Below are 14,580 nucleotides of genomic sequence, written 5' to 3' on the forward strand. Positions count from 1 at the left end.
TAAAATTACATATTAGGATAATATGAAACAAACAAAGGATGATCATATGAATGAGGAGAATACCAATGGTATTGATACATTGCAGGTAATATAATTTAAAAATACTTCTTTTATGTTTTTTTAAAAAAATATTTAATATTAATTATGAAAAAGTAATAATGTTAATATTATTGACTTGGTCATTTATATTTATGATCTTAGAGTGACAATGCAAGCTCAATTTCTACTCCAAATATGCTCTTCAAAAAGTTACAAACATTGATGAGGTAGGTATGTTTCAAGTTGTACAAATATTATTTCATCCTTGGATCAGTTTATAAAGCCGTATGTGTATTTGATACTTTAACCTTGGTATCATTGATCATTTTTAACTATAGAGAAGTTTATGGAGTCATACGTGTATTTGATACTTTAACCTTGGTTTCATTGATCATTTTTTAACTATAGAATGAAAATATAAGTGCTTATATTCCGGACATGACACTTCTTAACATTACCAACGTAGAGAAGGTTAGTAATATATTGGATACATCAATTTTTATTTTTATGTTCATCTGTACTCTTTTCAAAGTATTCTTTTGGCTTCTGCTACCTTCAAATTAAAAAAGCTCAAGGTAGTTAGATATATAATGTTAAAAGCATTTTTCCTTAATGATTAATTTTTTTTAACTTATATTAAATGATTAAAATGCTAGATATATGATGTTAATAGGATTTCTTCTTAAATGATTAAAAAATTTACTTATATTAAAAATTTAAACTCATTTTTTTCTTATTTATATTTTTTAAAAGTTGTTTTTCTTATATAACATTTATGATTCTCACTTAGTGTACTACTTCTCTCAGGGTGATTTTTATATGGATGATACACCATCTTCTCTCTCGAAGCCACTCAACCTCGAAAAGTAAGGTATTTAGTGTATACTATTTTAATCTCTTTATTTTAAATATGTACATGTAGTTTCTTCTATACTTCTTATTTTGAAGCTTAAGATCATTTTTGGTTTTATGCTTTAGGAAGCAAGTGAATATACCACAGAGGACCAAGGAACAATTTTGATGAAGTTTCTAGGTGCAAAGAATATAGAGTACATGTACATGTCAATGAAGTTGACATATGCCATGATGAGAAAAGCTCAAGTATTCTCTGCTAACAAGAATAGTGAACAAAGTTCTAAAGGGATGAGAGAAGACCTTGTAGTTTGGTTATTACAAGAAGGATGAGTGACCATCGCCAAGAAGAGAAATGGCTCTTTATCTTTAGATGATGTCAACTTAAGTGATGTTTAAACTATAGAAAACTTCATTTCTTAAACTATTGATGTACAATTAAGATCTCACAGTAATGTATTTTTTTAATCTACTTTTATTTTTTTAATCTCAAGCTATTGTGATTTTTTATCTCAAACTATTGTAATGTTTTTTTATCTAAAATTATTTAAAAGTTTTAGCTATTTAGAAATATTATTTTGGAGTAAATTATTTAGTTATAAAGTGTCAAAGAAGCTTTTTGTTTTAAAATATTATGACCTAGGTGTTGATGATGAAATTTATGAAGTTTTACTTTATAAGTATTCTAAAAAATGCTCCAAATCTCTCTCTCTCTCTCTCACTCACTCTTACATACACAAAAACGAAATGTGGGTGTCTTTAGGTGTCCACATAATAAGTATTCTGAAAAATGCTCCAAATATCTCTCTCTCTCTCTCTCTCTCTCTCTCTCTCTCTCTCTCTCTCTCTCTCACTCACTCTTACATACACAAAAACGAAATGTGGGTGTCTTTAGGTGTCCACATAATACTGGTGCAATATTCTCTACTACATATAGTAAAAGATACTTTGAATCTCTCTCTCAAGTTAACATGTGTTTAGCTATCTACATAATCGTATAATATTCTCTATGATATATAGAAATCATTTGAATAACAACACTTAGTAAAATAAAAAACCTAATTTTCAATGTATTTCTCTTTTAAAAAACTAATCTTCAACTTAAAAAAAAATCTATAACCATTATTATATAATGATTTTTTACACACCATCGTGAGGAGGAGGCTACACCCTAAACCCACGAAACCAACAAAACATATATCATAGAGTCACTCTGCTCAAACCCATGCCCTATGCACCCACCTTGAATCCCATAAAAACATGATCCAATCCATCTCACATCATCTTCACATGCAATGCCAAGAAAATACCAAACACACATTTCCAAATCACAACAGCACATGACCCATTCACCTCCTTCACCTTCTCTCTACTTGTTTCATTAGACTAATGGCAGCAACACCACCTTGTCACCAATCACAGTCTTCTAGGAGATCAACACACTATAGTATACTCAACCTTCTAATCAAAAAAATAAAACTACAACACTTCCTTCTCATGCACGGCCAAAGGCGAGACCTCTCCCTTGTTGTGAATTGGCTGCAGCCCTTCAAGATCACCCTCCTTCAGTCAGAGAAGGCAGCTCTGAGTGTCAGCGTCTCTTTCAAAATCAAAAGGGCAGCATCACGTTATCTTCACGACAGGGGTGATGGTGTTGTTGCTCCTCGTAGCTGTGGTCCTCACAGGGCTTCACCATCCCCTCATGATATCGGGGGCCTTTCCAAGGTCACGGTCCCCCTGCTTCATGACCAGTGCCCCACGCAGGATCATCCTCCCCTTTTAAAAAAACCTGTATATCATCCTCCTCTTGCTTCTATCCATTTTGGTGTTTCTCAACACAACTTATAGCACCTTCTTGACTTCCCTACAAGTCCAAAACACCACCTATAGACATCGATCTCACATTAAGCACTAGCGGGCTCTCATAAAACCCCATGGAATCACCTTGCCTCAAAACATTTTGAGTTGGCATATCATAGGAGTCCATAGAAGCATCCAACACACTATCAATATCTTCACAAACATCATCAGCAAACAAAGGAAGGCTATTACACTTGCTCCTTAACATAGCAATATTCCTGGTACATGCATGTTGCACATTCACCTGTACTTCTAGATCAAGCTCCACTTCTCGCTCATTCTCATTGAAATCATCAATGTCCCAATCATCATGCATGCTTACCACCGCATCATCTACAACATTGCATTTTCCCTCCAATCAGTCTCATAAACAACCACGTTGTCCCTCAAATCCATATCAACTTGCATAGCACTAATAGGCTCTTCATATCTCTCCACACCAAAATCTATGTTCACCTAAAGGGCAACATCACATTCTCTTAACGGCCTACATCATGAAGGGGTGCTGCTGTTATTGCCCTTCGTAGCTGTGGTCCTCACAGGGCTTCACCATCCCCTCATGATATCGGGGGCTTTCCAAGATCAGTGCCCCACATGTCCTCCCCTTAAAAAAAACTTGTAAATTATCCTCCTCTTGCTTCTATCCATCTCAGTGTTTTTCAAGGCCTTCCGCGTCAGCAAGGGGCACGCCTGTAGCATCAGTATCTCCCATCGCAAGTTACCCCTGGCCATCACCACCTTTTTACATGATACCCCTCCTTCACTTTTCTGCATGGCTTGTAAAGCCTCACACCTTGCTTAGCTTTTGTGAGGGTGTAACTTTTTCAAAAACAAAAACCATTTTACTGCATGCTTTGATGAAAAAAGCCTCCTAGGCTTGGGCTCTCATGGTGTTACTCACATATGCAAGCGCTCGGACATCTTTATCGGAGTCTCGTCCACATCTCCACATGTCTTTTGCATCATGCAAGCACATAACACGTGCATGACACCCCTTGTCCATCTAAGTCGAGCATCTGTCCATCTATCATCTGCTCATACCGAAAGAAACCTATCAAGGGCACCATATTAATCGATAGAGCAGGACAAGTATACAAGTTGGGTACGCATGATGTTTTATGGAGATGTGGTAGCTTATCAACCTAGTGGCACCATATTAATTGATAGCAGAAGAACTATATAACTTGGGTAAGTATCAACTGTTTTATGGAGGTGTGTGTTCACAAGAAGATGAATATGTGAAGTATTGGAGGAAGCACACCATTGGATGTTGGAGAACATTTCATAGGTTATGGTGATAGCATACGGAAAGTTCTCCAAGCAGGGTTATAATGGCCAACATTGTTTGGTGATACGGCTGAATTTGTCAAAGGTTGTGATGAGTGTCAAACGATTTCCATTGTACACCACATCAAAGGGACAAGATGCCCCCCCTCACCCTAGTAATAGTCTATAAATTCTTTGGAAATTTGGGAATTGATTTTGTAGAACTCATTAGTCCTAGCCGCACAAGGAATCCAAGTCCATTACATCATAGTAGCCACAAATTACTTCATAAAGTGTACTAGTCACTACTAAATTTCTATACAAGTAGGTCATTTCTAGGTTTGGATGCCCTTTGGAGATTAGGAGTGAAGGGTCACACTTCATCTATTGAAGTTAATTGATGAATGCTAGTAAGGAAATACATAAATTTCTATTTATGCTTAATTTTAATGATTTTAATGATTTTTGTCTTCTCTAAAATGAAAATGATATTATGCCTCATTGAAAAAGGCATTCTCCTCTCTTCTTTAGTAAATCCAACCATTCTTTATCCTAGATGAATGATTAATGGATAAAATCAAGTTTTTCATAATGTTTCTCTTAAATTAGTAGAAATTGTTTACATTAGAATGAATTAAATACTCTTGGTGAAATTCTAGTGATTTTAGAAAGTTAAAAATTGAAAAATGGTCAGCCATACAAAGGAGGTTATGGTGAAATTTTCTAAAATTGTGTAAAAATAAGTTTTACTTTTTTTATTCTAAAAGTGTAATTCCTACTAAATTAGAATTATGCATGGATAGATGCATAAAGAATTTAAATTAGTCCAAAAAGTGTTATTTTCATCAATTTTTATTTTATGCATAGAAAGATGCATAAAAATTTTTATTTTTAATTCAAAAGAGTGATTTTTATCATAAATGATTTTATGCATAAATTAGATGCATAAAAGAAATTCTTTTATATTAAGTGTGATTTTCATTATAAATGATTTTATGCATAAATTAGATGCATAAAAGAAATTCTTTTATATTAAAAGAGTGATTTTCATAAATAATTTGTATGCAGAAAAGATATTTTTTTATATTAAAAGTGTGATTTTTATCATAAATGATTTTATGCATAAATTAGATGCATAAAAGAAATTCTTTTATATTAAAAGAGTGATTTTCATCATAAATGATTTGTATGCATAAACATATGCATAAAGGATATTTTTTTATATTAAAAGTGTGATTTTCATCGTAGATGGATTTTATGCATAAATTAGATGCATAAGAGAAATTCTTTTATTCTAAAAATGTAGTTTCTACTAAATTAGATTTATGCATGGATTGATGCATAAATAAATCTATTTTTATTTCAAAAGAGTTATTTTCATCAATTTTGATTTTATGCATAAATAGATGCATAAGGAATTTTATTTTTAATTCAAAAGAGTTATTTTCATCAATTTTGATTTTATGCATAGGAAGATGCATAAAAGATTGATTTTTAATTCAAAAGTGTCATTCTCATTTAAAATGAATTTATATATAGGAAGATGCATAAAAGATTGATTTTTAATTCGAAAGTGTTATTCTCCTTAAAATGGAATCTATGCATAAATAAATGCGTAAAGAAATCTTATATCAAAAATAAGAATTCTCTTGTATTCTATAAATAGATATGAGGATGTGAAATGAATCAGATAGATGAAAATGAACGAAGAATAGATGGAGATGTATGAATGTGAAAGAATGGATGTAGATATATGTATGTGAAAGAATGGATTTAGATGTATGTATGTGATAGGTTGTGATAAGAGGTGTATGAGATGTGATAGGATGTGATAAGATGCGTATGAGATGTGCTAGGATGTGATAAGATCTGTATGAGAAGTGATAGGATGTGATAAGATACGTATGGAAAGTGATAGGATGTGATAAGATGTGTATGAGATGTGATAGGATGTGATAAGAGGTGTATGAGATGTGATAGGATGTGGTAAGATGCGTATGGAATGAGTTAGGATGTGATAAGAGGTGTATGGGATGAGGTAAGAAGTGTATCTGATGGGATAAGATGTATATGGGTTGTGATAGGGCGAGAATGGATGTGATGTAAAAGAATAGATGTGAAGGCGTATGTGGATATATGAATGGAAATGTAGAAATGGATGTATGAGTATAGATGTGGATGTGGATGTATAGATGTGGATATGGATGTATGGATGTGGATATGAAAATAGATGTATGGATGTGAATGTGGATGTGAATGTATGAATGTGGAATGTGGATATGGATGTATGGATATGGATGTGGATGTGAAAATGGATATGGATGTGGATGTGGATGTATGGATGTGGATATAAAAATGGATGTATGGATGTGAATGTATGAATGTGGAATGTGGATATGGATGTGGATATGGAAATGGATGTATGGATGTGAATGTGGATGTGAATGTATGAATGTGGAATGTGGATATGGATGTGGATGTATATGTGTGGATGTGAATGTGGATGTGAATGTATGGATGTGGATATGAAAATGGATGTATGGATGTGAATGTGGATGTGAATGTATGAATGTGGAATGTGGATATGGATGTATGGATATAGATGTGGATGTGAAAATGGATATGGATGTGGATGTGGATGTATGGATGTGGATATGAAAATGGATGTATGGATGTGAATGTATGAATGTGGAATGTGGATATGGATGTGGATATGGAAATGGATGTATGGATGTGAATGTGGATGTGAATGTATGAATGTGGAATGTGGATATGGATGTATGGATATGGATGTGGATGTGGATGTATGAGTATAGATGTGGATGTGGATGTATATGTGTGGATGTGGAAATGGAAGTATGGATGTATGAATGTGAATGAGGATGTGGATGTATAAATGTGAATGTGGATGTAGATGTGGATGTGGATGTATGAATGTGGATGTGAAAATGGATGTATGGATGTGGATGTATGCATGTGGAAGTGGATGTATGGATGTGGATATGGATATGTATGTATGAATGCGGATGTGGAAGTGGATGTATGGATATGGAAGTACGAATGTGGATGTGTATGTGGAATAATGAATGTGAATGTGTATGTAAAATGATGTGACGTCGATATGAGTGAATGGATGAGATGTGATGGCATGTAAACTGGGATGTGAATAAATGATATGTGATGTGAATGAATCTGATGTGATGAGATGAAAAATAATGTGATTGGATAAGAATGAGTACACACATGAATGGAATGTGGAATAAGTAATGTGGACTGATGAGAGATAATGTGGAAAGATGAGAGTTTATTATAGAAACTGTATTTGTAAACTGTTTGTAAATAACTGTATTATGTCAAGAATGTTGGGGAAGCATTTTGACCGTCTTGTGATTAAGGTCGTGGAGACTTAACTGATAAAGTTGCAATTGCTGATGACGGAGAGTCAATGGAGGACGTCTCGCGTAGCAAGGTCAGCCGAGATCTTGACCAGCCTCGGTTTAATTTAAATGGTGAGCTTCCGGTACGGTGGATGAGGGACCAAGGAAGCGGCCTATGAGTGAAGCGCTAGGTGACCTGCGAAGGATCCTAGAGGGTGCTGACCATACGGTGCTCGGGCTCTGGGTCGCCGAAGATACCCACACGTACGTCGTGGAAGATATTGGAACAAGGAGTAAGAGTTGTTTTCTGAAACCGGGCATGGATCTGGTTGATTGACCTTGCTGGTCCTCAACAACGGATGAGTCCATGGCTCTCTTATATGGATCTGTTGATTGATCTTGCTGATCTTCAACGAGGATTCCATCTTGATTTTTATATGTGAAAATATTACCGGGTACTATGAGCTTTCCATCTTGATTTTTATATGTGAAAATATTACCGGGTACTATGAGCTAGGAACTATTGAAAAGGCCCCTGAGTGAACAGGTGGTGAGCGTTCTGGTTGCCAATGATGCCATAAGTACACCGATGAAGGAATGATTGGAAATAAGGATTCAACCAGAGATTTTGAGGATTGTGATCAGTGACACAATGGTTTCATTAAAGGACTGTTTTAAAGATAGCTGATGCTGAGAAGAAGGCAATTTCATATTGGGTGTGTAAGTGGTATGACTAATTTTATGTTTGCATGAACTTCCGGCTAGGGAGCCTGGGAACTCTTTTTCCTGGTACCCGGGACAAAACCTAACCAAATTCTTAATTGGATCCCATCACTACAGTGGTTGGGTGGTTGGCTAACCCATGGGACTAGATGGGGTTAGGCTGGACTGATGGATCCGTAAATCGAGACTCAATTTCTGTTTAGTTCGATAGATGAAGTAAATCCGGGATAAAAATTGTTCTATGGAAAAAGAATCAACGGCTGTGCCTCTCGATGAGGAAAAAAGCGTTGGTCTCTATGATCCAAGTGCAATCTGTCCCTTGATCTGACTATGGAACTTACGAGTTCGGTCAGATCAGTTCTGTTAGTTAAGGCTTTTGACTACGTTAGGGAAAAGTTATCCTAGTGGAATCGCCCGTGTTTTTCGGGCAAGGGAAGTTTTTCTAAGTTCGGTTTTGGAAGAACCGAGGGATTAGTCACCTGTCCAGATATCCGTGGGCGAGGCCCCGAGTGTAGGACCCTGCCCCGCGCAAGATGTGCTACTTCCGCTGCTGCTAGTACCCATTGCGCAGTGGGGACGAGGATCTTACATATAGCTTCTCTATAGGCTTATCAAACATCATAAGAATTATAGGCCATTTAGGTTGACCTATGGGGTTAGCGAAGTGATGCCCATGGAGTACATAGTCCTCGATTTGAGAATCTTAGCCAGCAAACATTGATTGAGTATGCAAGGTTGAAAGGCTTACCGACCTAGAAAAGTTAGAAGAAACTAGATTAATAGTCATGCATGAGTTAGTGGTGGAAAATCTCCAATCTAAGAAATGGTTTGACCCTAACGTTAAGGATAAGGACCTTAAGGAGGGCAATCTAGTATTGTTATATGGAATGAGGAGTAATTAAAAAAAAGTGCAAACTCAGGGGGTTGGGACCATTTAGGATCACTCCACAAGTGTCAGTCAAAACTGAGACCATGTCTTGTTCTTTCTTTTCCTCCCTCTTTTTATATATTTGGGCAAGAATATCTTGTGTCAAGGTGAAAAGGCTCACCCAAGAAGAGACCATAGCGAAGATTAACAAAGAAAAATAGAGGATGGGTAAAACATTATCGATCATCAACATGGCTATAATATCATCCATGAAAGATGATGACCTAGATATTGAGCCTACAAGGGTCAATATTCAAGTATCTATGGTTGGAAACACGAACATAATCATAGTTGTACTCGACATGGGAGAGCCAGTCACAACTTGATATCATATGAAATAAGGGGAATCCTTAGGTAATGCATACAGAGTTAATACATACTAATGCAAAGGCTCAAATTTTCCATGGGAGCATAGCTAAGGTTGATGGATGCTTAAATGTGCAAAATTCTTGCCAACAATAACTCTTTGTTCTAAAATTTATATGTCATGCCTACAAGTGTAATGGAAGAGCACGCTCTACTCATGTTGTATCCTCACACATTGCGATTTCAACACATAGTGGGGTTCTCCAAAAGCTCACTTTATGAGTTAGATGTCCATACTTGTCACTCTTACTAGTATTTAAATTTGTATGTCCTCCTTTTTTAGCTCATCTTTTTCAAAATCTCCTCGTTTTCTTGCTCTTCATCGCTTCTCCATCGTCAGTGCTTCTCCTTTCCAAATAGTGCATCTCCACATAAATCTTCACCAACATGCAAGGTAGGGGTTTCCGGTCCCTTTGCCTTTGTATGATGCTTGTAAACTTTCAATGGGATGTGTGATATGTGCACTCTATATTTTTTAGTTCCTTGCCTTGAACAAAATTGGTGTTATCTTTTTTCCTACAACTTCTATCCATGCCTTCTCCTCTCTTACAGAACTGTGCTTTCATATGATCCAAAGGGGTAGGCCATCATGTCATGTTGTCATGCTCTTCTAATAAAGAAAAGGAAAGCAGCATCTCGTACACTGTCTCTAATGCAAGAAAAAGCTTAGATTTCTCACCTCCGATATACTTCAAGGCTACATTGTGCGCTCCTCCTTAACTAGAACCATCTCTATTATGAAAGTCTTGGACGTGAAGCCCATGAAAAATCAGATTAGTTTTTCATGCCCTATCAACCATTTCAGATGAGAGGGAAAATGCCTTCAATAGACAATTAGCACCCCCTAAAGGATATTCATGATGAATTCATCCCTCAATTTTTGGCATAAATTTTCATGCCCATGAAAAATCCTTGCCTCATTTTCACAGCGCGACGACTGACCCATTCCAAAACTTATAATCGTACTAATATCATTTCTCACCACAAAATTAACTTCTCTTAGTCATAAAATTTCCCATGTAATTCACACATGAAAAACCAATCTGGTTTTTCACGCCCAGCATTGCACTTATTCTTCACCACATCCTTCCATAAACATGACCATTGCGGTTTTAACATGCATCAAATCTTTTACCTCTTAGTCATTTTTCTAGTATGAATATCTTTTGATATTCACAACTGTAAAAACCAGGTTAGTTTTTCACGCTAGAAAAATCATGCATAATTAACATGACTTCGAGTAAATCCATGTTTTCAAAGCTAACTAGTTCAACCTTAAGCATTCTCAAGAACTAACACTAATATTTTTTAGGCATGAATATCTTAGATATTCAGGGGCATAGAAAACCAGACTAGTTTTTCACGCTACTAGAAGTTTTCTAAAATGGTACAAGTGCTCTTAGTCCTAACTCTACTTGCATCTCTGAATTGTTCTAACAAAATTTTGCTAACAAAGGCTACCATTCTATCAGCGTGAAAATCTCCAGCTATTCATGATAATGAAAAACCAAAACCAGACTGATTTTTCACCCCTCAATAAGCCCAGCCCAACGCACCTTAGAAAGTCTAGAAAGCTGCACTAACATCTATATAACACTAACATACTAACCCTATTTATTGAAAAAAATGAAAAAAGGAAGAGGAGGGTATACAAGCCAGTGGAAGTTGATCTCCTAACAACTGTGATGTTTTGAATCGGCACTATGGGACCCCTTGATGTATCAAGGAAATCAAAATATGATTAATTCTGAGAGAGACCTTCTTGCAAGGTCTTTTTGTGACGATGACAACACACAGAACTAGCATGATGCTACCTCCTCTTTATGCAGGTTCTGCGCCAAAACCAACAACCTTCTTATCCTTCAAAACATACCCACATCTTCTTATTTTGCCACTAATTACAAATCCAGATGCGCTTAATTAACATGATGCTGATGCTGTCGCGCGGTAGGAGGCAACAGCTGTCGGCGCTGAGAGCTCACTGATCGTTTGGTGGCGGTGGGCGCAACGTGAAAAGGGAGACTAGTCTTCACCCATTAAAAATCAGCCTTTGCAGTGTGCACTCGTCATTTTCAAAGGGAAAGTTGAATTCTTTTATCTATTTATTACGTACTAACCATGGACAACCAAGGCCCAAGGAGAGGAGAGAAAAAAGAAATATTGGATTTTTAAAAAATAAGAAAAAATCCTTTCGATTTGACTCTTTGTATTCCCTTCAATTTAACCCTTTGTATTTCGACGAGTTTCACCTCTTAATGTCTTTTACAAACGGCAGCAACGCTCGGGTGGAGTACTAGTAGAAGCAACTTAACAACCCTAATGTCGTCAAGGATCCTATGAGGATTTGAACTTGAGACCACCACTTCCTGGTTACAAGCCCTCCACCATTAGACTACACACCTAGGGTTCAATCTTTAAAATACTAAAAATGTTCCTTGTTCCAAGGAGATTCTCATCTTATGTAGACACTAAAGTTGTCATTAAAGTGAGATGTCAAGAAGAGCTCTCTCTCTCTCTCTCTCTCTCTCTCTCTCTCTCTCTCTTATATACACACTTGGTAAACTCTCAACAAGGACGGGCTTTAAACTTATATAGAGGAGATGTGCTTCTTCGATGAGGACCTTTTAACTTGAAGAGATGTAATGTTTATGGAGACAATACACATTGAAGAATAGATTATAAAGCCATATCAAGTGTGAGAATGGGAGACAAAAACCATGTTTAGAGAGGGGACCTTCCATTGACCTTATTACTAAACGAAGAATAATAATCACAAAAACCTCCGATTTTTAAATACGATTGGCCTTGTTCATGTATTGATTGATTGCCTTTCTTTAGCTAACAAATCAGCATTAGCCTAGCAAAGCAAAAGCTCCTCAGCAAACTCACTATGGTTTGGATTTGAAGCAAGAGTTATCTCATGCTTACACAAGGGACAGGTTGCACTTATCCTTAGCCACTGGTCCACACAGCCCACGTGAAACTTGTGGGCACATGGAAGCTCTTTCAATCCCACCCCCTCTATATATTTGGATAGACATATGCAACATACCTGACAAAAAAAAGCAAAACAAAACAAAAAAAACATTATAAAAAAACAAAACAATTACATCCACTCGAGACAAGAAAACAAAAAAAAATTTATAAAAAAGACAAAAAAAATACAGCCACTTCTGCCATTTTTTAATGACTTCACTGAGGAACCACAATCACTTTAATCCTTGATTAATGAGACTAGATAGCTGCGCAGCTAAATAACCACTATCTCTGGTTATAATACGAAATTAATAGATATGATTAACTGCAATTTCAAGCATGCTTCACGTTGTGTATCACAAGCGAGTGTAGTTGCAGTGAAAGTTTTGCTCTTTGAGGTGTGCTTACCCTGTCACTTGTGCTTTGGTGGTCCTGATTTTTATGCAGTACTGATAGAACCTCCTTGACGCAGTAATTCTGAACGGGCAGCGCGTGAATGGCCGCTTCCGAGGCACCTCCAGGGCTTTCTAGGTACTCGTCTTCCGAATCCAGAACTCTCACAAAAGAAGGGACGCAGCAGCACAGCGCTGTGCATATAACCAGCGGCATAGCGCAGGTTACACAACCAAAAGTAAGCACCAACACTAGAAGCCTGCTCAGCTCAAACACAAACAAACATTAATTACCCAACCCTAATTACATGGCATAATCTTATCAAAAATATGTCTTGTGTTATTGCATAACTGATCAAAAAGCATGCATTGCTTACTGATACAGAAGCGTAGTGTGGGAGCAGAATAAATGAGCACATAATTATGCAGCATATATCAAGTGTTGTTCATTAATTACAGAATTAAGATTCAGGTTGATTATATAATCGTTAGACACAGACAAGATTACAGTTGCACGCAGTAATTATCAGCATGCAGTCTGCGTAACTGTCCAATTAAGTCTACATATGGATGCAGAAGAGGAGTACGTTAGATCCAAACACATTAAGCTTGTAAGCAGGATGATATTTTCGTCAATCTGATTAACGGAATTAAACTTTACCTGCAGACATTCGGGCACTCGCTTGTTGGGCGCCCACCAAATATCCAAACATTGGCCAAGATAAACCAGGCAATCAAGATGCAATCGACAGCGAACCTTAATTTGTCCATATATTGTATATATTTCCTGGGTGAAATACAAGTTCGCAAAGGAGACGGATAAATTTAAGGTTAGGAGATTGAGAGACGCACTCTCTCTCACGCACACACCCCCCTAAGATTAAGAGGTTCACACACACACAATTCAAGATTAGGAGGGTTGACACTCTCGCGCGCGCGCGCTCCCTCTCCCCTCTCTCTCTCTCTCTCTCTCGCACACGCGCGCGCACACACACATACAAGATTAAGAGGGTTGACACTCTCTCTCGCGCGCGCGCTGTCCCCCTCTCTCTCTAGCACGCGCGCGCGCGCACACACATACAGCACAGATTTGGATCACGATGCAAACGGCCATAACTATTGATAGAAAACATAAGCAGTTTTACTTTTCTAAATCTCACAACGTCTACCACAGAGATACGAGGAAGACATGGAATCCAATGCCAATGAAACATAGACTTTACGACTTGAAAAAAGATCTTGTTTTTTTTCTTCTCATCAGGGTGAACCTGTGCAGTGGTACAATGACTCGGCTAGCTAGAGCTTGCGGGAGATTAAGCCGCCACTTTTGCCACGGGAGCTAGATTACACTGAAGTTCTAGTCATAAGATGTAGTTGTTAAAAACAACAAATAAATATATATATATATATATATAGAGAGAGAGAGAGAGAGAGAGGAGAGAGAAAGAAGAGGAGGAGGAGGAGGAGGAGGAGGATGATGATGATGATGATGATGATGATTATAATGGATTCCTTGGTCAACAGTTTTATTACCTTCATAGTAGTGATTTTATGCAAGAAGAGGAGAGAGAAAGAAGAGGAGGAGGAGGATGATGATGATGATGATTATAATGGATTCCTTGGTCAACAGTTTTATTACCTTCATAGTAGTGATTTTATGCAAGCATTCAATGAGCCTATGCCTTTTCTCAAATAATTGAAATCAGAGCTTCATATTCATGTAGCCTCAAGAGTGGGGCATTGACAAGGACACAAAATGGGACGCATGAAAAAATATCACCATATCTTTTCCTTTAGGAAT

General features: G+C 37.0%; 1 protein-coding gene across 2 annotated transcripts; it reads right to left on the minus strand.

Moving 5' to 3' along the window:
• Positions 1 to 12,131: 12,131 nt before the first annotated feature.
• On the minus strand, positions 12,132 to 14,145 carry LOC147604154 (E3 ubiquitin-protein ligase At1g12760-like). Of its 2 annotated transcripts, XM_086795391.1 has the most exons (4): positions 14,048 to 14,145; positions 13,441 to 13,566; positions 12,796 to 13,039; positions 12,132 to 12,463 (listed from the first exon to the last, which is right to left on the minus strand). In XM_086795391.1, the coding sequence occupies exons 2-4, from the start codon at positions 13,548 to 13,550 to the stop codon at positions 12,269 to 12,271; spliced, it is 549 nt and encodes a 182-aa protein (XP_086651517.1). In that variant the 5' UTR covers positions 13,551 to 13,566; positions 14,048 to 14,145; the 3' UTR covers positions 12,132 to 12,268. The 2 variants fall into 2 exon arrangements, with proteins under 2 accessions (XP_086651517.1, XP_086651518.1); XM_086795392.1 differs by lacking the exon at positions 14,048 to 14,145 and having other exon boundaries at positions 12,796 to 12,974; positions 13,441 to 14,041.
• Positions 14,146 to 14,580: the final 435 nt, after the last annotated feature.

The sequence above is a fragment of the Cibotium barometz genome, chromosome 62, assembly GCF_041138505.1.
Source record: "Cibotium barometz isolate CiBa-2024 chromosome 62, ASM4113850v1, whole genome shotgun sequence".
In the NCBI taxonomy this organism is placed as follows: domain Eukaryota; kingdom Viridiplantae; phylum Streptophyta; class Polypodiopsida; order Cyatheales; family Cibotiaceae; genus Cibotium; species Cibotium barometz.

Bases quoted from the DNA above. Each gene is read 5' to 3' on its own strand.
- LOC147604154 (XM_086795391.1), bottom strand. From the start codon at position 13,550: ATGGACAAATTAAGGTTCGCTGTCGATTGCATCTTGATTGCCTGGTTT. The intron at 13,040-13,440 runs GTAAAGTTTAAT...TGAGCTGAGCAG, and splicing joins GAGTGCCCGAATGTCTGCAG to GCTTCTAGTGTTGGTGCTTA. The intron at 12,464-12,795 runs GTAAGCACACCT...TTTTTTTGTCAG, and splicing joins ACCAAAGCACAAGTGACAGG to GTATGTTGCATATGTCTATC.